The 26,477-nt window shown below is 37.9% G+C and overlaps 1 protein-coding gene across 1 annotated transcript in view; it reads left to right on the top strand.

Moving 5' to 3' along the window:
- The first annotated feature begins 18,418 nt into the window (after positions 1-18,418).
- LOC140235883 (uncharacterized) overlaps positions 18,419-26,477 on the top strand; it is a 44,806-nt gene continuing 36,747 nt past the window's right edge. The window contains exons 1-3 of the mRNA XM_072315877.1: positions 18,419-18,491; positions 21,243-21,554; positions 23,913-24,254. Of these exons, the coding sequence (XP_072171978.1) occupies positions 18,419-18,491; positions 21,243-21,554; positions 23,913-24,254 (727 nt within the window). The remainder of the gene's footprint in view (positions 18,492-21,242; positions 21,555-23,912; positions 24,255-26,477) is intronic.

Below are 26,477 nucleotides of genomic sequence, written 5' to 3'. Positions count from 1 at the left end.
TATGGCATGGCAATTAATCGAAACAGTATACTCCAACATAGATTTTTTTTCCCCCCTGAAATGGCCCCATCAGATAGATTGTGTGATATTATATAAATATATTACAGGGTATATCTATAAATCTATATTCAAGTAATGTGCAGTTTGATGTTTCCAGATTAGCACGCCTGTACAGTGATGGGGGCATTAAACTGCACATTTTTTGAATATGAGACCGTTCTGAAGCAAATATTTTTTCACACAACAATAGATATGTAAAGAACTCACAGGAATTGGAACAATCATCCCCCAGCATTCCCACTGATTCCCACTGATCAGTTACTAGCCATCCCCTTTTACTGTTCTATCGGTTTGGGCATTTGATTTCATGTTGGCCCTAAGTCAAATCTGACATTGATTGAAGTAGATAATCCTTTAGTTCCTACTTATGCCATGTGATCACGTGACCACTGAGACGGCTCCCACAGCTCCTAACGGATAAGAGGTTATGATTGGCACGCTGTTAGAAACCTGTTGGTTGATTCGATTTTTTTTTTTTTTTTTTTTTTTTACTTATTACCATGTCACACGTAGTTTACTGCTTGGACTTTTCTACAATGTGTAGATACGGGACACTTATACATAAAGGCAGTTGATGTGGATTATACCCACGCATGCTCACAATTGATGCAAAAAAAAACTTTTCATAATAATTGTTGTATGCCAATGCCAGCCCTAGGAGCAAGTTGAAGTAACCATTGCATTCCTATTCATTTTCTCGTTTTTAAGATCTCGTCCACTTCTTCACTGATCATCCCCTTCTTGCGTGTGAGGAAAACAACAAAGGAGACGAGTAAAAGTTTTCCCCGAAAGACGCTATCGCAAAATGTGCGTATAATAATGATGTGTGTTCGTCCCTCGTTCTCGAGGATGACCAATGACATCAATTGGCTCGATGGGTTCGGAGGTGGCTGATGAGGCCAATCTGGGCAAGAAAGCCTCTCCCACAGGTAGGGCAGAAGTGGGTAGGGGCTACACTGCTGGGGTTGGCTGCTCTTGCTTTTCGCATCTGGCGTTTGTGCTCTGCCTGCTTGACGCGCTGCTCCTCTGCTCTACGGGCCCCTACAGCAATAGCGTGGCGCCAGGAAGGGCGATCTGCGGCAAGTGTCTCCCAGGACTCGGCGTTGATGGAGAAGTCTTTCAGGTAGAACTTCAGGTTGTCTTTGAAGCGCTTCTTTTGTCCTCCCACCTTACGCTTATTCCCATCAGCGAGTTCCCCATAGAAAAGCTTTATCGGGATGCGGTCGTCAGACATGCGGGTGACGTGGCCTGCCCATCTCACCTGGGCCTTGCGGATTTTGGAAATGATGCTGGGGATGCCTGCCCGCTTCAGTACCTCTGTGTCCGGAACTTTATCCTCCCAGCGGATGCGAAGGAGGTTGCGGAGGCATCGCATATGGAAGTGGTTGATTTGCCTCTCATGTCTCCGGTACAAAGTCCAAGTTACGCAGCCATAGAGAAGCGTGGTGAGAACAACTGCACAGTAGACTTTCAGCTTTGTTGAAAGGCTGATCCCTCTCCTCTCCCAAACATTTTTTCTGAGTCTCCCAAAAGCACTGCTGGCTTTAGAAATCCTGTTGTTGATCTCAGCATCAATTGTGACACAGTTGGAGAGGGTACTGCCGAGATAGGTGAAGGTCTTTGCTGCCTGGAGGGTCTGTCCGTTCACCTGGATTTGTGGTTTGTGGTACTGGCTCCCTGGAGCTGGTTGGAACATCACTTCAGTCTTCTTGGTGCTGATGGTGAGGCCGAAGTTGTCACAGGCTGAGGAGAATCTGTCCATCTGCAACTGCATCTCGTCCTCACCATTGGCATTGAGTGCGCAGTCGTCAGCAAACAAGAAGTCTCTGATGACGGTCTCCTTCACCTTCGTGATGGCCTTCAAGCGCCTAAGATTAAAGAGCTTTCCATCCGACCTGTACCTAATGTTGATGCCAGCTTCGCAGTCTTTGAAGGCGTCTGAGAGCATTGCCGAGAACGTCATGCTAAATAGTGTCGGGGCCAGGACACAGCCCTGCTTGACTCCATTTGTCACTGGAAAGGCATTGGAGGGTTCACCATTGTCAATAACTTTGGCAGTCATCCCATCGTGAAACTGGCGGACAATTGTGATGAACTTCGGGGGGCAGCCAAACTTTCCCATAATTTTCCAGAGTCCCTCACGACTAACCGTGTCGAAGGCCTTGGTCAGATCGACAAAGGTTGTGTATAAGTCACGATGCTGCTCAATGCACTTCTCCTGAAGCTGGCGGGCAGCAAAAATCATGTCAGTGGTACCTCGACCTGCACGGAAGCCGCATTGACTTTCAGGGAGATGACCCTGCTCCAGATGTTCCAGTAAGCGATTGAGGAGGACTCGGGCCAGGATCTTGCCTGCTATAGACAGGAGGGAGATGCCTCGATGGTTGTCACAAGCCTGGTGATTTCCTTTCCGTTTGTAGATGTGAACAACTGTAGCATCTCTGAATTCTTGTGGTAACTGTTCTTTGCTCCACATGGATTGGTACAGCTTGGTGAGCTTCATGAGGGTGATTGGGCCACCCTTTTTGTACACTTCAGCAGGGATGGAATCAGAGCCTGGGGCTTTCCCACTAGACAGCTGTGTGACGGCTGTGTCGATTTCCTTCTTTGAAGGGGGCACATCAAGCTTGTGATTTATGGGCACCTGGGGGAGGCGATTGATGGCTACATTGTTGATCTGGGCTGGTCGATTTAGTACGCTGTTGAAGTGTTCAGCCCATCTTTCTAGAATCAGCTTCTTCTCTGTGAGCAGCGTAGAACCATCAGCACTGAGAATTGGGGATGATCCGGACGGTTTTGGCCCATAGACTGCTTCCAGGGCATCATAGAAGTTCTTCATGTCGTTTCTGTCGGCAAAGCTTTGGATCTCATCGGCCTTAGCACTAAGCCAAGAGTCTTTCATGTGGCGTAGTTTTGCTTGGACCTTGCTGCGGGCCTTGGTGAATGCAGCTTTCTTTGCCATGTTGGAGGGATCATTCTGATGTAGACATAGAAGGTTGTGTTTAGTATCTAGTATAATAATGATAATGACACTGGAAATGGCACGAGCGATTAGTTATTATACCTGTGGAGATTCAGGAGTATTCATATCACTTGTGGACAAAACAACAACAACAACAACAACAACAACAACAACAACAACAACGACAGATCAAATGACATACAAGTGTACCAGGCTCCTTATTTCATGACATGACATAATCTATATTTTTCGATTTCGTTAAGGTCTTCTCCGAGGACTACTAGTAATCCTAACATGCCTAATACACGTGTTATATAAGGTAACATTTGTGAAGTGTGTTTCTAATGCCCCTAGCAATATCATATCAAGTGGCAAATTGAAGCCATTTTGATTTGTTTCAATAACTTCATGCCGGCCTAAACATGCCGGCCTAAACGTCTGTAGACGGATTTGACTGTATCTGTAACTACATATCATATTCAGCGAGATAATTCATCTCGCCATAACGACATATACTATCTCGTGAGGTCGAGTTGACTGTATAATTCATGTACAGACGACATTCACATTTTGTGAAGGATACTAATGTTTAAAGAGTGTAAGTGTCTCTGCAGGTATAACACACGTATACATGCATTTGGAAACGACTTTTGTACAGCAAGATAGATTTTATGTCACCATGACAATTTTTATTTTTCAGGAAGCAGACTTGGAACGCCATATCGACATAATATACTTTTTTTTTAAAAGAAGTTAACATGGAATGATGAACTGCTTGAATAACAGTGATAGTTTATTAGATTTATAAACCAGGACCCAGATCGGAGCTTACCAGGGAGCAGCGCACTGTACGAGTTTGACTGCAGTCACAGACAGACAGAAGTGATCAATATACAGTGTGAGGGCGCTATTATGTGGGGGTTACTTCATGTGGAGACAAACATTGTAGATGAAGTAGAAGGAAGTAAATTAGAAATGTTGCTTTATTGTTCTCTTCCTTTAATTCACTGGCTATTTGCTCGAAAGTTCTGTTTCTCTTGAAAAACAATTTTGATGTTCTCATTCTATTGTATGCATCACACTTTTTGCAGTTAAAGTCGGGGAGCCTGGTTATTTCAGTATAATATGATGCTTCGAATAACGATATGTAATAAATCAGACAGTACGTTGTATCCTGCTTGCATTTTATAGCTACAGGACTGTACATTACAATGTTGAATTGTCCACTAACGGTATATTCCTCTTGATTAGGCAACATTAATGTTCAATAACAATGTTCAACAAATGCTCTTTCCTTTAGAGATTGCCTTCATAAAATATGGCGCGACTTTACTCCTCTTACATGTCTTGTTACTGTTCAAGGAGACTTTGAGACCATTTCGTCCAGTTTTGTCCCGCCTTTTTTGTGCACACGGGTCATCAGATTGATTCTTATCTTTTTAACAATTTCACCCATTATTCATTATGTTTTATGATATCATTTTTACTTTGATTCACTCGGTGTACATGTGGATCGTTATGACTGGCAATACATGCATTGATCCGAACCTGACCAAGAACGGTAGAAAAGCATGTGATATTAACTGCCATTAAGTATGAGGATCACGGACTATAGGGAATGACGAAGCCATGTTTCATCCACTGACTCAGCTGGTAGGGTTTGTACACTCCTAGGCCTATGTGTAAAATGAGAGTACATTATACTGCTTCCAATAAATTTGTTATTTATTCTTATCGAAACATAATCATATGGCGTGTTGATTAAGTAGAAAAAAAAATGGCTTGATCTTACGTCCATAGCTTGAAAATGTCCGCACATTACATCATATGATGATCTTCGACCCACCTCTGCAATGGTCTCTTTCCTTCGCGTTCAATTATTCCTTCTTTCCATTTTCACACCTCTCTCCATTAATCTCTCTTTTTTTAGTTTCACATTTCGAATCCGTTATTCTTTTCAGATTGAAGATCTGAAATTCGATCTTAGCAGCAGTGATGATGATATCCTAAATCAGTCCTCGGTGGGAGAAGACTTGGCCCAATGGGTGTGTGGTATGCCACGTCTTTCCAAGTTCACCCTGGTGTACCTCTACTTGCCCAACAGTTTCTTCTCAACAGCAGCCACCTTAGCATCATCATGTCAGGTAGGTAGTATTTGACTATAATTGATGTGAGTCGTGTAGTGTTGGGAGAGGACTGCATTTTTTTTTTTCGAGAAGTGAAAAAAAAAAGAACCTGTATTGTAGGGTAGTAAATAGACTCTTTTAGCAAATCAATCCTATTTTACTTGATATTGGCATAACATTATTTGTAACTATAATCCTCCTCAGCATTGTGACATTCAATGCATGAACGAAAGCATATAGGTATGAACACTTTTCATGCACTGACAAATGTATGGAAATCGAGTGCAATGCGTTTCTTCCGTTATCCGGTTGGGCTTTACACATAAAGTATTTTCTTTACTGACGATAAAATGTTTCTCTCCGTTAAGTGTGATGATTAAATTTTTGCCATAAAAAAAAAAAAAAAAACATTGCACAAGCAGGCACAGAGGAGTGAGGGAAGTTGGAGCGAGAGAAAGAAAAGGAGAGAAAGAGAGGGATATATATATATATATATATACATATAATGTTTATATATATATATATATACAAATATATATATATATATATATATATATAGAGAGAGAGAGAGAGAGAGAGAGAGAGTGATTGAAAGAGAGAGAGAGAGAGAGAGAGAGTGATTGAAAGAGAGAGAGAGAGAGAGAGAGAGTGATTGAAAGAGAGTTCAGTGGGGAATCCCTAAATGCAGTAACGTTGGGCAGGTGTATGGCGCTGTACTATTCCCAAGATTGAAGTAAACATTGTACACATTATCTTTTTTTTTTTTTTTTGGGAAGGGAAGGGATATAAGGCAAACGATATCGTTGCTGAAATACAGACACACAAACACACATACGTGTGTCGGGTTAAAAAACAAAGACTTTGGCAAATTCAAGTCAATTCAATTCAATTAATTAATTCATAATAAAAGAAAGAACTATGACAGAAAACTAATGATGATATGTTAATTTTGGCTTGAAATAAACAAATGTATTTTTTTTACTCAAATAAAGAAAGATCCCTACAGCAAATTAGTTTTTAAAACAACCAGCGACGTCACTGCCTGTAGCTATCTCACGTCTAAAAGGAGTGTACTAGGGCTATATATTAAAACAATTATCATATAGACCGGGAAAAATCGTTTTGATAAGATGCTCAGATCATGATTTTTTTTTTTCTGTCGTATATTGAAATCTTGCAGTCCTAAAGACTGCACGCTACGTGTGCGTCTACGCAATGTTTGTGCCTCATAATAAATCAAACTTTTATGATAAAATGAAATAGAGTAAAAATACTTAAAGATATTCTAACTTAGAATGACACTGGAGGAATGTGTGCGAAAATGTGATATGTATTTGTGATCACTTCCTCGCTTTCAAAGACCCCAAAAAGGAGGCTGTGGAGAAGTAATTTGCATTCGTAAGTCACAACCCATAATTTGAATCTATACGGAAGCAATATACCGTAACGCGAAGGCTACTCAGGTTGACTCTACGAGGACGTCGAGTCATGCAGTAACAACGATACACCTTCATATCATCTGTCAAATGGTTTATTCTCTCCAGGCTTTACATTGTTTCATGCTGCTGTCATTGACGAATAGTCATAGGGAATGTTAACTTTGTACAAGAATTTCATGTAGCATAAAAATTGCTTAATAATGTATCACAATACTAAACATTGCGATTTTTGTTTGTTTGTTTTTATCGTAAGTTAATGTTATGAACTGATAAACATTATAGCGACGTGTTCCATTGCGAAGATCGTAACAAAGACCCAACTTAGTGGATTCCGTTTCGTTGTCTGCTTTTATAGAGCAATAACTAATTAATTTTGTAACACAGTAACGTGTACGATACGTTACGAATGCTCTGAAAATTTCGAAAGAAAGAGAGAGAGAGAGAGAGAGAGGTTCAGAAATAGACAAAGGAAAATGGTTCGGTAGAGTTTAGAAATGTGTGACTGATTTTTTTTTTCTTTTTCTTTTACAGATAAGCCAATTGAATATAAGTAAACACTTACTGTCTTACTTGTCAAAGGGAAGATTCATCCCAGAGTCAGCAGCAGCAAACTTGGCTGAATTTCTGTGCCGTCTGCCTCATCTTACATTTGCCAGTATCAATGTGCGAATGCTGCCAAGGACATTCTTCGCGACAATTGCCTCCCAGGCTTCACGCCATAGAATAAGAATCAGTCATTGTCATCTGTCCAACACTGTCGTCTTCAAAATGGGGAGGGGGGGGGGCGTCAATTACCTTGAGCGCGATATTTCGATTTATTTCGCCATACAGTTATGTCTTTCCGGTGGCATTGATTTATGAAATTCGCCAATCACATAGATGAAATATAATCGCATACCTTCCTAATTCCAATGGAAGATGTTGTAAAGTTTGAAAAAAAAAGGAAACGTCCCAAGCAGTGGTATTTCAATCATGTGTAATCTCAATCCGTACCGACGCTCGATAATCAATGAAAGTTTTGTATCTATAAAAGAAAATGTATCAAAACGAAGACTTCTTTTTGAAACGAAGATGGATTTGTCATTCCATATTGGTAGGAACACGTGATTCAGTTAATATTCAGTATGCTGCCATGAAACGATTTCCTTTAGAGAATATCAAAATCTGGTAATGTATATGAAGAGCTTGTTTCAAAAAGGTGCTAAATCCATTGGAAAATGATGGATTTAGATCCTTTTGGAAGCAAGCTCTCTCCCTCTCTCTCTCCCTCCCTCTCTTTTCCCTCTCTCGGTATGCATGTATATATATATATATATATATATATATATATATATATATATATATATATATATATATATATATGTATATATATATATATATATATATGAAGAGTTTGTTTGCAAAAACCGATAAGTCCATATTTGCCAAATGGAGATATTTGCGATTAAAGGTCAAGAAAAATAAAGAGAATAAAAAGAAAATTTTTGCTTCTTTGACCATAACTTCAAAACTGTACCTTTATTTGTAGTGACCAATATATCATTTAAAAGGTATTATTTTGTACTTTATGACAGAGACCGTACTTCAAAATCTTCAAAAATGGACTTATCGGTTTTTGCAAACAAACTCTTCATATATATATATATATATATATACATATATATATATATATATATATATATATAATTATGTGTGTGTGTGTGTGTATGTAAATATAAATTGTATATATGTATATAAGTTATATGTTGGTATAAAATATGAGCCTTTTTTTTTTCATTTTGTCCATCATGCTACAGGTGGAGTGCATTACCATCAATTACAAGCCTTTGAACAAGTTGCTGAATGACTATCAAGGAGGCACAGAGGTATGAGTTTTTATCTCATCAATTATTATTCCTTATTAATGTTGAATTAGCATTGCCTAGCTGGACAAACAGAAAAAATATACAATGCTCTGTTAAAAACTGCACATATTAATTGAAACCATTTTTCCATCTAGCAACGTCTATATGAGACATTTTTTTGTGCATTTTATTTTTGATCGCCATTTTTTTTTCTCTGTAAAAACTTTGTGCTGTGTCATGCTGTGATGACATATCATGTTTGGCACTAGTATACGTCTTGAAGATCAGGTTCAATAAATTGATCTATATTGCATTTTTGTCGACCATACAGGCGGTCCGCCAATTTTTATTTACTACCTAATTTTTGACATTATTTGTCTGCCAGATTGCACGAAGACAGTATCAAAATTTGGCCCGTGGCTTTGTATGCACCTTTGTGATTTTAATGTAAGGGTACATCTTGCTATACTGTAGAGGCAATTTCGAAAATGTTTCAACCTTAAGTCACAGTTGGTACGAACATGACAAGAGGAAATACGGGCGACTTTATAAGTGATTTTTTTGCAAATCGCTACCGAACACGTGCTGAAGAGATGGCCGAAAAAGAATAGTTAATATTTAACTCCATACTAGTAGTACGTTTCACAATCGATTCACACAGCACTTTCCAGTTTGGTCATGATAATTTCAGAAATCCCATTTCGATTTGCAGTGCTAACCCCCTAAAATTGATTATTTCTTTGATATAAATTATATCAATAACTTAATTGTTATCAGTGAAGTGAAACAAGAGAAAGTAAAGGTGAGTAAAACATGGAGAAAAAGACGTAGAAATACAGCAACGTTGCGTTTTATACTTTAACATTATCCGTCTCATAAAAAAGTCTACTATGTTACATAGGCCTACAATTTCTTTTAACTACGCAATGTCAGTAGCTTCAGAGGAAGAAGCAAAAGTAAACATAAGGACATAATACACTTTAGTTAAAGAAATTTGTTCCATTCCAAAATTACCGAGTACCAGGAAGTAAATTCGTAGCATAAATTGGAAGAGATGTATCAAACAATATAGAAGGGGCAGAAATAAAACATTTCAATTAGTTGTGTGTCATGATGGTTTAGAAAAATTCATGTCGAGCAATATCTGGTTTCGGAAATGACGTGGATTACCCAAATGCGATAATATCGACGTCAACTCGCATGTCGTTGCAGAAAACATTCACTTTTCGAGATCTTCGCGACGTGCGCTGCTGCCTCCGCAAAATGTGTGAAGTATCTTTCTTATGTTGGTGCTTTCAAATTTGCGCAAAAGTAGGTTGCTAAATTTAGTTTCAGATTTTAAAGGTAGTGTAAATAGTGAAGGGTAAGTTATTTTGAGTGACGACATGCAACACCGCATTTTCTTTTTTCGTAAAATGTGCACTGCGAAGTTCCAAAGGCGAAAAATTGGCTGAACTTTAAAGATGACATCAATTAAGAGTCGCGAATTAACACTAGCTATGCTGACGATAAGAGGTCACGTAAACGAGGTATATTACTTGGATCAGACAAGAAGATACAAGTCGTCTATAACTATCTGACAAAACTTGGTCATTCTATTCAATCTCCTCTCACTCTCCAATAGACACTCTGTGACGGAAACGGCTCAGAAGGCGACAGCAGCCGCGAAACTGGCCAGGGTTCTTGGCAGGAAAACTAACACCCCCTGGATGAATCCGAAACAAACAGCTAATGAAGCATGTTACTATTTGAGGATTTGGTTTCTTGAGAGGAAAAGGAAAACGAAGGACACATGGAAGAGGAAGAAGCGAACAATCCCAGAGAACAAAGTCATTGGTGGAGAGATGTACTAACCACGGCTAAACACCATAAAGAAGAGTCACATCGATTTTAGACATTGATAGACGAGAACCAAAAAAAAAAAAAAAAAAAAAAAGGGGGGGGGGGGGGCGAAGAAGTGAAGAAAGGAAGTGAGGGAAGGAGGAGGATGAGAACATGGACCAGAACAAAAAGACGCTAGCAGAAAGATATTGAAGCAACATTCGAATTGGGGAAAAGGAAAGCGAGAAGGGACAGGAATCAGTACGAAGGGAGGACGGGACGTATAGTACTGAATAGTGAAACACCGGGGGGGGGGGGGTAAATCATTCTAGTCAGGAATCCACGTGCTGGACGACGCCACAACCAAGATTCAGAGAGCCTCAGTGAGCTGAGCTGAAATACAGTTAACCCCCGTTATAACGAAGTCCTCGGGACAGGCAGTTTTCTCTCGTTATAGAAAAATTTATTTATAACCGAAAAATAAACAATTACAAATATATAGCGGATAATGCCGGGGCCTGAATTTTGTACTACCTCGTAACTGGAGTTTCGTTATTATCGTGTTTGTTGGAACGGGAGTGTATTTTAGTAATAATGGAGAGCTCTGTTGATTTACTACAGGCATGTGCATGTATACTGACGAAATTTGGAAAAAATAACATAGAAAACGCTCACAAAGTTAAATAAGACAGATACCATCTTGAGTAACTGCTTCAACATTGTGAGAGTAACTTGCGAAGATGCTCTTTTATGGCTGAATGATTTACCTTGTTGAATGGTCTTGTAGATTCACTTGTGTTTCATGTATTTCCTTTACTTAGTGTTGTTTTTTATCAGTTTTCGTGTTAAGTACAATAATTATTCTGTTTAAAAGAACTATGTGTTTGTGTCATGCATAATGATCAATTATTTATCGGTTTTCGAGGAGCAAGAATACGAACAGCAAGCAAGAGTGTGAGCTTGTAGCTCCATGGCTGTAAGTATACAAAAAAAAAAACAACCACACACACACGCACGCACGCACCCATACACAACAGGGAACGTATTGCATTGTGCAGAAGACCAATGTGTTTGTATGCTGTTCCAAATTTAACTATGTTCGCACGTGTCCACCTGTGGATTCAAGATCCATAGAAAAAACTTTTTTTTTTTTTTGCATTGACATCAAGAAGCAATGTCACCGTTCTCACAAAGTTGTAAGAGAGTTAGTAAAATGATAATCATTGACTCATGAATTTGCATTTTCACATTTTGTACTTACAGCATTTTGATTCAAACTTTAAAGGGTATGTACAGTTCTGTCGAGGTGAGAATTTTGCTTTTAACGTTTTGCGAGATATTCAGAAAGCACTCTATGAGATGTCAAAGATTATGCAATTCTAAGGGGTATCAAAAGTTTATTTGATGAAAATCGGTTTTGAAATGGCTGAGATATCCAAAAACAAGGTGAAACAAAGAGATCCCAATAAAGGTGGGGCATGTCGCCTTTTATTATTATCACTTTTTGGGATATCTCAGCCATTTGAACACCAATTTTCATCAAATAAACGTTGAATCCTTTTTAAAATTACATGCTCTTTCATATTTCATGAGATGTTTCTCACTATCTCACCTAAGAATGTTCAAAACATGAATCCCCACCTCAACCAGTACTGTACAGTCCCTTTAAAGTCATCTTGGAACTACTTCTGATGAGACGAATAATTTGTACCGAAAAGCAACAACCAAAAAATACAAAGTCATAGAACCTCGAAGGGGATGAAGAACGAGGTCATGACACACACACAGACACACACACGAACACACACACACACACACATACACACACCACACACGCACACACACACACACACATGATTATGTTACATTGCACACAGGAGCTTCCGCATAACATTCGCTTGACACATAACAATAGGAATATACAATCATTAAACTACTCCAGTCATATCCCACTCCAGTGGACCATGCAGTTCAGAATAATATTCGTTTCCAGTCAACATTATGCGTACCGATAGATATCGAAATTTGATTGTCACAATTGTCACTCTCATAGTTGTTTGGCATGTATATTATGCTAAATTATCATTTGTACATTTAATTCAATTATGATACATTTCGTGTCCAGACGGCTTGACATGCTGAGGCATTTGTAATTGAGCTGCCTATAATGCATAGAAAAATGTGTTGTTTATAGACCATGAATACAGTGCGTAAATAATACAGTAAAGAACGTTCATTGTAAGGGTATTCGTTCGTAGTTCTTTGAAATTGCTACAATGTGTCTTGCAATAACTGGACTCTTCATTATCATTCTGTAGCTCATAGGATGTTATCGCCTTTTGTCTTCTTCCACGTTATGTATCATTTTGGCGGAGACTCATTGCGTTGTGAAATGTCATAGATATTGCTTTCTTTAGGACGAGCTTTCAGGCCTGCTTCGGGATTAGACTCGTTATTTTGTAACTGGATGAAAACTTCTATACTTAGAGAGTGAATTTGACTCAAATCAAATGATCAAATCTACCTGATTCACGGAACTGTACACTCAGGCAGGAGAGTAATATCATGCATCGTGCAGTCTGCTTGAGCAGCAGAATTGGGGTTACATCCTGATCGAAAAATAATATTGGGTTGGTACCTTTCTTGCTTAAAAACTGAGTTTGGGCCTCGCTCGAATAATGAAATTATGTTTGCACCCTCCTGGAGAAATGGAGTTGGGTTTGAGCCTTGCCCAACAATTGAAATTGTATTTGGAGCTTCCTCGAGCAGTGCATTTGAATTGCACCTTGTCAGGAAGTCAGATAGGGTTTGCAGTGTGGCTGAGAAGTGAACTTGGGTATATATTCATTTTAATCAGCGAACGTATATTTCTTTTCAATTCGAGTCATATCCGACCCAGATTTCCCACTTACCTCATCGAATATCAGGATAACATTCTTTTCGGCACAATCAGTGTTGGTACCCGTTCAATCATGAAAAATAGAATACACAATCTTAGTGATAACATTTCAGTATTCCAGTTACGGTACACCATTCCGATGAAAATACTTTAACAAATTCTGAGTCACTATGCGTTGTTAAATTAAGCTTCGGATGACCCTTTTCTAATGACTTGGATGTCGATGTTTCTGGAATTTAGAGTTGCTGTTAATAGTGCGCTGTTTGTTAAAAAATGTACAGGAAATGAACATAGGTGTTGATGTTTTTATACGAGTGTGTATGTTTGTTATTACATAATTCCATATAATCGAGATTTCCTGTATAGGACTTTGATCACATGCGAAATTTACAATGTGTGTTATTTTGTTGCTACAATCGTATTACCGAATGTAGCGTTGTCTCTCTTCAGTGTATTTACGAAATTCCTTCATTTTCCTTTTATTCTGCACATTCAAAACACACTGCAAAGCTACAGCTGCACTTTCCGATAAACATTTGCAGGTCACTGTCTCCATGTATTTACCTCTTGCTCTCTCTCTCTCTCTCTCTCTCCTTTTCTCTCTCTGTTCTCTTTGTACGCCAGTGTTGTCTCTTATAGTCCTATTTAAATATTTTTTTTTTGTTCTCTGTATTGGGCTTCGGAAATTAAAGTATGTTGTATTGACTTACTTATTCTAAGGGCCAAAAAAAAAAAAAACAGAATAAATTACTGCTGAATTGAATTGAATCTTAATGAACTCGTATCATATGCATGTCTACAAAATTAGTAAAACTAATCTCATAATGTTGTAAAGAAATTGCTGTAATATCGGCTGCTTCGAGGCAGTATGGTTAAAATAACAATGACTTTGGTTAAAAAATTGCACATAGGTGATTTATCAACTTATGCAAAGACTATGCCAATACTATAATATATGCCAAGACTGGTAACACCCCATCTACGGCGAATCAATGCCAGTCTGGTGAAGTCTGAGCAGAATTCAGTCGGCGAAAGCTGTATCATTCTTACTGAAGGAAGTGGGGAAAACTAGTGACCACATATGATCGATCAGAATGGATGATTCATTATATGACGTATTAATCATATCATATAATATATTAGAATAGAAAAAAGTAGAGAAACTGCGCAGCATGTCAGCTTCCAATCAAAGAACTCGTGGACCGCGCGCTTAACTCCCCTTGAGTCTTCGCTTAACTCCCCTCGGAGTCTTTCTGAGTAATGACGTGTGTTATCATGTCCTTAGTAAGAAGAAATATCCATCCCTCTGACAGGAAATAAAATGGAGGTCTTGTTTTTTAAACAGTCACACGTCATGCATGCACGTAAAAGATCCAGCTTCAATACATTGCAAAGAGCAGAGTGCATACACTGGTGAAGTGATCCACCCCAAGTACTCAACCAGACTGTATAAAAGAACATAACACAATCAAATCATAATGTAATTTGTTTTTGACATTCACACATCAAACACATACACACACATACATTCAGCACACACAGACAGACAAACACAGACACACACATAAACATACAAACGAAAGAGTTATCAAATTAAACACGAATTAAGCTTTTTGTCTGATTTATTATCATACATTTGGATTTACTTAAAGCTAGCATTACCACGGTTTGTTTGGATTACGGTACGTATATAACAACAAGAGATACATTGACAACTAAGATTAATTTTCTATTCTCCATTGTCTCTATTTTCTATCACGAAACAAACGAATAAACAAGAAAAAAAACTATAAAATTCCAAAGAGTCAGAGAGAGAGACAGAAACAGAGACAGAGACAGACAGACAGACAGACAGAAAAGAAAGACAGGCTTCTTTTTATTTGTACAGTGTTAAGTATGATTGGTTTTGTAATGACGAAATTTATTATACCATAGGAAGTGAGAAAACGAGAATGTTGCTGTAATGATCATTCAAGTCCAGAAATAATGCTGAAAACAAACCCATTCAAGTTATAGGAGGAATCCCCTCGTCTCCTGGTAGGATGTCGACATAGAATAAAATGAATGATTAAAATTTGGCTGAGCTGCACGTTTACACATACACATACATACACACACACACACACACCCACACACACACTCACACACACTCACACACACAAAATAGAAATGAAAAAGGCACGGCAAGAAATCAAAATAGAAGTGTAGTAAATATACGGAAAAAAAAGTTTTTTTTTTTTTTTTTTTTTTTTTTTTTTTTTCCCTGACCTAGCACCATAATTGCTTGTTCACATAATTTCATTACCTGTTCCTGTGGTATATTTCCTAAGGCAGTGAGGACTGACATTATTGATTCAGGAAAACATGAAGAAAATTTGGAATTCTATACGTCTTTCTTATTATGTGTCTTTTATGGATCATCCTCTGTTCTGTTGGTTGGACATTATTATTTCATATAAAAAGTCACATTTCACATCAATAGACAGCTAACCCTTTTAACCATTTGCACATGACTTGTGATCACGTCGATGCTGGCACGACTCTCGCATCTCTTTACTGAACAATGTTTATGATGTGCACAGTGTTCGAACGTGTTGCTTGATTCTCTTCATAATCTGTGGTTCTATTCAAATCATGAGCCGAGTACAAAGTCCATGCTGCGCATAATACATACTATTATGTATTTTAACATCATGCTATCAAATGCAAACGCTGAATTTTAAACGTTACTTTTGTATCAATGCACAGAGTAACTGTTTCTGCTTGGACACCGCTGCACTGTAGTTACAAGACATATTTTTATAGATAAAGTCAGAGCGTATTGCCTATCTAGGCATGTTTAGCTGTAAACATGTTTTCATGATAATTGTTTTGATTCTAGGTCAGTTAGTGTTATTTCAAAAGTGAGTTACAGATAGTTCTGGATACATTATATGCAAGCATACGTTTACAGGCCAATGATAAACACTTGTCTGAATTGAATAATGATCTTCCGGTTGACATGAAAACGTAGAACACGTACGCGCACACACACACACACACACACACACACACACACACGACCGGACGTGCCATATACACACTTTCTTGAAACCTCACCCTGACTTTTTACATGGCTTGTTTGCATGGATGTAGCCATGCTAGTAATGTGTTGGTATGTCAATGATTTATGTCAAGAATAATGTTAACACCAAAAATGTGCTTCGAGGGCGGGCGACAATTTGTGCCGTCAACCCTATGCATAGTTTGTCGCCTGTTTCAGGTGGCAACAATTTGTGCCGGGGCGAAAATTTGTCTCATCCATACTGCCACTACCTGGTATGGCATGGCAATTAATCGAAACAGTATACTCCAACATAGATTTTTTTTTTTCTTCCCTGAAATGGCCCCATCAGATAGATTGTGTGATATTATATAAATATATTACAGTGTATATCTATAAATCTATATTCAAGTAATGTGCAGTTTGATGTTTCCAGATTAGCACGCCTGTACAGTGATGGGGCATTAAACTGCACATTTTTTTGAATATGAGACCGTTCTGAAGCAAATATTTTTTCACACAACAATAGATATGTAAAGAACTCACAAGAATTAGAACAATCATCCCCCAGCATTCCCACTGATTCCCACTAATCAGTTACTAGCCATCCCCTTTTACTGTTCTATCGGTTTGGGCATTTGATTTCATGTTGGCCCTAAGTCAAATCTGACATGGATTGAAGTAGATAATCCTTTAGTTCCTACTTATGCCATGTGATCACGTGACCACTGAGACGGCTCTCGGAGCTCCTAACGGATAAGAGGTTATGATTGGCACGCTGTTAGAAACCTGTTAGTTGATTCGATTTTTTTTTTTTACTTATTACCATGTCACACGTAGTTTACTGCTTGGACTTTTCTACAATGTGTAGATACGGGACACTTATACATAAAGGCAGTTGATGTGGCCTATACCCACGCATGCTCACAATTGATGCAAAAAAAAAAACACTTTTCATAATAATTGTTTTATGCCAATGCCAGCCCTAGGAGCAAGTTGGAGTAACCATTGCATTCCTATTCATTTTCTCGTTTTTAAGATCTCGTCCATTTCCTCACTGATCATCCCCTTCTCGGCGTGAGGAAAACAACAAAGGAGACGAGTGAAAGTTTTCCCCGAAAGATTCTATCGCAAAATTTGCGTATAATAATGATAATGACACCGGAAATGGCACGAGCGATTAGTTATTATACCTGTGGAGATTCAGGAGTATTCATATTACTTGTGGATAAAACAACAACAACAACAACAACAACAACAACAACAACAACAACAACAACAACGACAGATCAAATGACATACAAGTGTACCAGGCTCCTTATTTCATGACATGACATATTTTTCGATTTCGTTAAGGTCTTCTCCGAGGACTACTAGTAATCCTAACATGCCTAATACACGACGTGTTATATAAGGTAACATTATTGTGAAGTGTGTTTATAATGCCCCTAGCAATATCATATCAAGTGGCAAATTAAAGCCATTTGATTTGTTTCAATAACATTATGCCGGCCTAAACATTACTTCTACTTCTTTGAAAAAGTTTAGGTTTAATCATTTGTATGAATGATGAAGTGTGTGTTAGAGTTACTGTCGTACACGTAACATGTGAATATGATTTGCTATCAGATGAGCCATGGTTATGTCAGTGTTCTGTTCGGGTATATCTGGTTCAGAAAAAAATGAGTAACTGTGTATGCATGCTATTTTTGTTGTAAGCCACTGAACTTCTAACACTTGATGGGTGCTGAGGTGCCCTGCGCTAAATTGAAGACTCCATACAACTCAGTTGTACAGATAGCGCTTCTGTATATTCAGATTGGAGACCTGCCTTTGGAATTGGGAAAAGAATGTGTGTATTGTACGATGTCATTCATGCATGATATGAGCAAACAGTCATGTCTCCTACGAACTCAATTGTGCCAAGAGTATCAGCTGTAAAGGACATAATATACGAGACATACTAGTAAAAGAATTCACGAACATGTCCGCGAGCAAACGGCTTCCGTCATGGGTAGGAGCATTGCACTATTAAACTCCCATGCACTCACTCAACGAAAGAGTTCGGTCCGTCTCGGATCGGTGCATTAATTTGGGTGTGTGTGCAATCGGCGCCATATTTATTAGTGTAAGTGTGATTACTTGACAGTCTGCTGAGACAGTATGATCTTAACGTGCATTCAAATAATTCTCGGTTAATTATCTCAATCTATGACTACCTGTGATGGATAGAAGATACTACCTCGTTCTCCTGTTAAAATTGTCTACTACTGTGTTTTCTGGCCACTCTGGCGAAGGTAAGCGCTTGAACCTGCTATTACAATGATACTGCACTGCATATAGACACTAATCGCTCGTTAAATAATTCGTGCACCATGTCCTGTTTCTGCAGTAGTAAAATGATATAATTTTCCTACTTAAATCTTGCTATGTCCACCGACGTCCAGTCTTGATAAAAACAAGTCTACAGCTACAATTTTTGTAATGAGAAATAATCTTTCAGGCAATTTCATTTGCGAAATGCAGGTGTTTTACAATAGCATACATATAATTAAGGAGGTCAAAGATTGTGAGAGGTAATATATTTTTTTATCACTTTTCGTTCATTGTTTCAAAAGCCCCGTGTCTTTAAATAAGGCTAAAATGGGGATACGATACTCTTTGTACAGTTACCATAAAAAAACTGCCTGATGTCTTTTTACTCCATGTGTCATCATAATCTGACAAATCATAAACATCCAACTAGACCGTATAATCGATAACCATAAGTTGCTTTATTGCAGTGACGTAAACATCACGTGGTGATTATGTTACTTGACTAATAATTTCAAACGTTTGCACAGCTTGCGTGTTTTTTCTGAATGTGTTAACGTAAACGAATTTTTCTGTAAGACCTTTTTTTTTTCAGGCACACTTCCATTTTGCGGAATTAAAATGGAGGCACCCAACAAAAAGAGAATACATATAATTAAGCAGGTCAAAGATTGCGACAAGTAATCTATTTTGTTATCACTTTTCGTTCATTGTTTCAAAAGCCCCGTGCCTTTAGATAAGGCTAAAATGGGGATACAATACTTTTTGTACAGTTATAATCAAAAACTGCCTAATGTCTTGATACTCCATGTGTCATCATAATCTGACAAATCATAAACATCCAACTATAGACAGTAAGAAACTCCAATAGCATTTGCTAAGAATCGTGCTAATTTAGCAGACATCTATCCATACAGGTCCAAGTTTCTGCAACTTCCTTTTTATGGACATAAAATATGCGCCTTCATTGGATTCGTTTAAAACAAGATCGAAACTGTTTCTTTTGATAAAATGATGCTATGGAAAAAAACAACAAAAGATTGTTATTTCTTTTTTATCATGTGTTTTGTAATCACGTCATTTTCTTTTCTTCCCAGGCTGGATCCGCTTTTATAATACATCCCATATCGCATTCCACCTTCATTTAACTTCCTATTCTATATACCTGCTTTCACAGATAGATACATTGTAGTCAACTCCGCTGCCAGCAGTTCAGTATGCCATCATTCTTTGCAGGTGCTTTATACGATTCACTGTCCTGGTATGGCTAATCGTCTTGTGGGCTTTGACGACTTGTTTATGCATCAATCTAGGCTATTTAGAACTCTGGTTTCTTTCTTCAATAGTTTCTGTTTCTTCTCTTTTTTCTTTCTTTTTTTTTTGGGGGGGGAGGGGCGAATCCCTTTTCTTCATAATAATTATTTGATACCCTCTTCCCTCATTTTTGTGCGCTCTTTATAGTTGTAAGCCCGTCACGTATCCCTTATTTCTCCTTCCCTCTCCCAGCACCATCTTTTGAGTCGGTGCCTCCTTTTATATTCCGCAGAATCGAAGTGTGTCTGAAAAAAAAAAAGTCTCACAGATCCATTCGTATAAATTATCACATTCAGAAAATGCATGCAAGCTGTGCAAACGTCTGAATCATTAATCTAGTGATATAGTCACCACATAATACAAACTTCACTGCAATGAAAACAACTCGTTCTTATCGAAAAATTTGGTAACAAAATAACTGTCACGTATATATTTTCTCGTCCCTGTTGTCCTGATACACTTACACTGTTCGCTTACAGAGTTGATTTTAATTATGCTACATCTCTACTTCTCTCTGTTTCTCGATATTTTCGTATCCTTTTCACGCATCCCATTTTTTTTCTCGAAATTGTTCTGTCGAGGTTCGCTGGCTCTTTTTTGCCTTTCTGTCCGTTGTTTTTTTCTTCTTCTTGTTATGTTCTCATTCTGTCTTGTCTTTAAGTCTTTTTCTATTATTGTCGTCGTCCCAGTCTCGTTTAACATTCGCATGTGTATGTGTGTTTGTTTGTTTGTTATTTAATGATTTTCAAGTGAATATTCACGGTGCTTCAACGGAGAGTTATAAAACTATTGACTGTAATTAGGATTTATCTGTTAACATTTCGATAACTTTACGATTTTTTTTTCGGACAATTTTTTGACATTCTATTGAGGAAACTGTTGGTTAATTTCAAATCGTTACATCCTATCTTTATGATCACCTTAAGCAAATGGCTGAGAAGAAAACAATTTTATATGTTCATTAAGACAACATCGATTATTTTGATTGAAGCTATCAAAGATTTTTTTTTTTTCCATTCTCTCGGACAAAATATTTTAACTTCACCTTTAAAATATGACTCAACTCATCCTCAGTTTTAAACCTTAAGTTACGTATGGGTAAGGAAATTTTCATCTGTATAGCCTTTACATTTGAACAATTGAAAGCGTAAGAAGGACATTGAGTGAACAACTTTTCGCTAGTTATACCAGAGAAACTTGGGTATCAGAATAAGCAAAAGCAAAAAAAAAAAACAAAAGAAAAAAAAAACCCTAACAACAACAACAAAAAACATTCTGATCTTCTTGCTGCACCTCCCCCACTTTCTGGGGGAGAGGGCATGAAGACAGGCATTATGCTTACAATAAATTTAAAGCTGAAAGTCATATGTAAAGTTTAAAACATGTATACAATGACGCGAACTCAAATTTCTGCCGTCTAGCGTCAGTGGTAAGTACTGCCCCCAACGTTAAAGGATGGAAAGGAGAAGACGTGCTGTTGCGGTGTGACATCAAGAAGGAGCCTGTTGTTGTACAGTGGGTCAAGGAGAAAATCTCAGATCAGCAGCAGAGGACGGCGAAAGCTGAATTCGTCGATGGAGAATTTTTTAGCAGGGAGGAACGGTTCGACGTCGACAAGAACTTCAGCCTCGCCATCAGCAGCTTGGAGATGGCAGATGAGGGTCGTTACTATTGTCTGGTGGTGCTGAAGAATTCCCAAAGTTTTGGAAATTCCACCATCATGACAATTAGCTGTAAGTAACAACTGTCTCTATCCATGTCATAATTAGTAAGAGGGAAAATATTGTTGTGAATTAGGTTACCGGTAAATAGAAAAAAGAAGAAGCTTTAGACACTCAAACTCATTGAAAAAAAAAGACAAAAGAACGACATGTCAGTAGTCCGTCACAATATTATAGTGTCACATTGACTTATGTATAATGCTTGCAAGTCAGCCAGTATCAAGAATAATCGTGGTGATGGATAATGAGTCTAATTGCAATCAAACATTTTGATTGAAAGAAGTACAACATGACACATAAGGTACATTAAAGTTGTTAGTCAGAGCATGCTTACATATTTTTCATTTTCTCGCAAGCACATTTGACCTTCAGTTTAGTTTCTTGTTAATAAAGCATTATTATTCATTAAACTTGCTACATCGATAATTGTATCTGACACTATTTTCATATCACAAGTTTCACAGCAAACAGATAAATCAAGATAGTAAAGACAACTTTGTAAAAAAAAAAAAAAAAAAAAAAAAACACTATATAGCGGATTTTGTGTCTCAGAGGAGGATTTACATGTAAAACTATTTTTTTTTTTTTTTTGGCAAATGGACCTTGTCTTCTACTTTATTTCATTTCATTTTTTTTTTTTTTTAATTGGGAGAGGGGGTACATAAAATCGGGTGTCATAGCAACTGCCTACCTAACATTACGTCCAGGCTCGGGGTGGGGGGGGGGGGACACATTGGCCCCCCTACATAACTTCTTTATTTTAAATGACGTATGACCGTCATATTTGGCACATGTGCAGAGCAACTCATGCTCTACATGACCCAACATTTGAAATTTCTCAAGGTCACCCACTGAGGGCGCTTTTTCCCAAAATATAACGAAATTCACAGGAAATACGCTGAAATCATGTTTTTTCTTTCTATTTCTTTATCCCAAGTACATATGTTTTTATTTCATATCAATCATTTTCATATTTACTACAAAGGAAGAGCAAGTCGACCTTCACTATTTGTTATGGTTGAAATTTCTCAAGGCCAACATGTGGGGGCGCAATTCATTACAATATAAAGTACTATATGAAATCTATAATGTATTGCTTGGAATTGATACATATATTGCTATCACATTTCATATTTCCAAAATATCAAAATTTTGAGTTTGCAGATTGATATTGTGATAAACAAATGATATCACAAGCAAAGCTTGTGTGAAGATAACACAAAATGAAAAGGTAATCTTTGAAAAATGCTGTATTTTCGATTATTTCTATCATATCTATTGTTTGATACCTATGTCACATAAAAAAAACAAAGGAAATAATAAGAAGACCATTTCAGGGTAATTCTGAACCATAATTACTTCACATTTCGGTCCTTCAGCAAATAACAGCCAAGAAAACCCCCATCACATCCATAAGTATACTGTTAACTGAAATTGAAACAGAAAATCATGCAAAATCTGACCAACATGGTTGTCAGTTTCCAGTTGCCATGGCAACCAGGAATATGGGACATATCGAAATTATATATCAAAATTTTTGCAATAAGATTTTAGGACAAGTCACCAAATATAGTTGAAATCGGGTAAAGGGTGTAGGAGTGGCAAACGAAAATATGGTAGGGGGCACAATGTCCCCCCCCCCCCCTTGGGCTTTATAGGGTTAAAACAAACCACATGTAGACTGCGGACAGTTAGTGCGTAAATTTTCAGTGTAAATCAGTCATGAATAATGTTTTGATACAAATTATATTAAGTTTTTTTTTTTTTTTTATAAAACAACAGTCTCTACAAAGGCGTTACCATAGCAACCACCAAACTTTTGATGACCGAGTTTTCTATGAGACACAATATTTTGACTTGTAGAAGACATACTCAGACAGGTTCAGTCACTTGTCTCACATTTGCAGTTCGCATAATTGGAAACATGTTTAATGGTTTTACAAGCTTTATAACTACACTATGATTGGTGCCTTTCTTTCCGTTTCATTTTTTTTTACGCTGTTCTTTTGGCGTTTATCATATTACTTATACATTCTTAGGTACGATAACAGTGATTTTGGTATTTAGTCATAAAGCTATATACAATGTACATGTAGATTGTAATCATCCTACATTTCGAATCCAAATGTAAACAGATGAGTTGTGTTTATTTTGTGTTATCATCCAATCTTCATAATTATGTTTCTCCATCTGTGCATTGATCGCGTTGTAGTCCAAAGACAAAAAAAAAACATAACAAAAGCGAAAACAACTCTTCGTTACATCTACTCGAAGTATCATGTCATTTTTCATGTCAGTTATTTGCCGAGTAAAGATCATGATACGTTTATAACATATACATCATTTCTAAATAATTTTCTTATTTCCTAGCGATGGCATCAGGACATACGATTGAGGAATGTGCTGATAGAATTCAATCTCGTCAAAGCCGGTGTACATATCAATCTCCCTCCTACACCCACTCTTTAAATCTTACGTGTGTCGTGATTGGATTCAAACCTAACGTTTCCATGCTATGGACAGAGAAGTCGGGAAACAAACTGAATTCCGTGGTTTCACAACAGAACACACTTTCTGACGGCACATACGAGAGGTTCGAGACAATCACTGTTTCAGCTGAACATGGGACAGAGCAAACCTTCGTGTGCATGGCTACCGGTGACTCGCTGAATGGAACGTCGACCCGAGAAATAACCATTCTGCCTTCATCAGGTCTCGTGAAATGTTGCCAATTCTATGTTTCTGAGTAACAACTACCCTACAATTTTTATTACTTAAACCAATGTTCTTATTGAGATTTGTAAGTAGGAAGTATAATTCGCTTATTCGTATTTTGAGCAAAGTAATCTTTCCTCACAAAAAGTGTCCATTCTACTGGTCTCCAATTTTATTATATAAAAGATGCATTCAAGAGAAATGTTACCCAATATCAAAGAACAAACAGTAGGAGAAATAGAAGAAGAGAACGAAGAAGAAGAAGAAGAAGAAGAAGAAGAAGAAGAAGAAGAAGAAGAAGAAGAAGAAGAAATGTGCAAACATCTTGCCGGGAAATGCGCAAACGCCGGGAAACGTGCAAACGTATCGCCGGGAAATGTGCAAATTTCATCAACGGGGAATGTGCAAACATGACGCCGTGAAATGTGCAAAAGTTCATGTGCAAATCATTTACTTTATAGCGATATTGGTGTCGCATGGAATATTCCGTTACGAAATCAGTAATTTCGTCGATAAAATGATTATTTTGTAACGAAATGACAACATTTTGTAACTAAATGAACATTTCGTCCACGAAATGATAATTTCGTTAACGAAACGGTCATTTTGTTGACGAAATGACTAATTTCGTAACGAAATATTTCGTGCGACACTTGTCGCTCCATGAATTTTGTCAATGGTTTAAACCATAGTTTCATTGTACCACCTTCTGTGAATTCGGGCGTATGTGTATAAAGATGGTAGATAAACTACATGTCAAAAGTGCGCATGATCCTCAAGCATTTGTGAAATCCTAGACAGATTTTTCACAAAATTGGCTGGTAGCACCCTCATGGCAATGGGATCTCCATTTGTTTACATTAGCCACCCCCTCCACCCCCTGAAAACTGGGGGGGGGGGATCTCAAAGTCCCAGAACTACGGTTTTATCAAAATTCTTCTTATACTTTATACCCAAATAAGATAGAACTTGGTTGGTGCTATAAAGATATTGTTGACAGTAGTTAAAGTTTAATGCCATAAATCCAGGGCACTAGGCCATAAGTGGGGAGGAAGCTTCAACTCCGGGGGGGGGGGGGTTGAAGCCTCAGAGTCCCTATTCTAGTGTTATGAAGACATTAATGACTGAAAATGCACGTTTGATATTACGGCGGATTCAGGGGTGCCCAAATCGGGGGGGGGGGAGGGTAATGGGGAAGGGGGTGATTTATTACATTTTTCATCTTCTTGAAAAGTCTATAATACATACTTTCAACAAACTTGGCAGATAGCATCTTTACCATGATATGATCTTTATTTGCTAAAATGAGCCCCACCCCCACCCCATCCCCACCGCCAAAAGGGTGGGGGGGGGGGGTTGAAGCTTCAGGTTCCTAAACTCTGGAATATTAATAATCTTCTTCTGTCGAACCGAACAAAATAGAGCTACGTTAATGCTATGCATGAAGACACTAGTTACTAAAATTTCAGATTTCATGATGACTGTTCCAGGGGTGCCCTGATCGGGGTTGTGAGAGGGAGGAGGGGGAGTTTCCACCTTTCCTGCGTGTTCTCGTAAAATCCTTGACTGATTTTCACCAAACTTGACAGGTAGTATCGCTATGGTAATATCATCTTAATGGTGCTAAAATGAGCCCCAACCCCACTCTACCCCCACCACCACCAAAAAAAAAAAAAAAAAAAAAAAAAAAAAAAAGGGGGGGGGGTTGAAGCTTCAAGTTCCTAAACTCTGTAGTTTTTAATCTTCTTCTGTTGAACAGAAGAAGATAGAACTACGTTAATGCTATAAAGACACTAGTTACTAGAATTTCAGATTTTTATGACGGTTCCAGGGGTGCCCTGATGAGGATTGTGAGGGGGAGGAGGGGTATTTTCCACCTTTTCTGCATGTTCTCGTAAAATATTTGACGGATTTTCACCAAACTTGGCAGATAGTAACGCTATGATGATTAAGATCATATTATGATCTCAATATGTCAAAATGACCCACTCCACTTAAGAGGGAAGGGGGAGGGGTTGGGGGTTGGGGGTTGAACCCTCAGAGTCCCTAAACACTTGATTTTTTAAACTTCTGTATATCAGAAAGAGTTAGTGTTATCAAGACATTAATGACTGAAATTTCATATTTGATTATGACGGTTCCAGGGGTGCCCTGATGGGGGTTGTGAGGGGGAGGAGGGGGAGTTTTCACCTTTCCTGCATGTTCTCGTAAAATCCTTGA

This window comes from Diadema setosum, chromosome 12, assembly GCF_964275005.1.
Source record: "Diadema setosum chromosome 12, eeDiaSeto1, whole genome shotgun sequence".
NCBI classification, from domain to species: Eukaryota; Metazoa; Echinodermata; class Echinoidea; order Diadematoida; family Diadematidae; genus Diadema; species Diadema setosum.
Note: the sequence above shows the minus strand (reverse complement) of the source record. Positions and strands in the feature narration are given on the sequence as shown.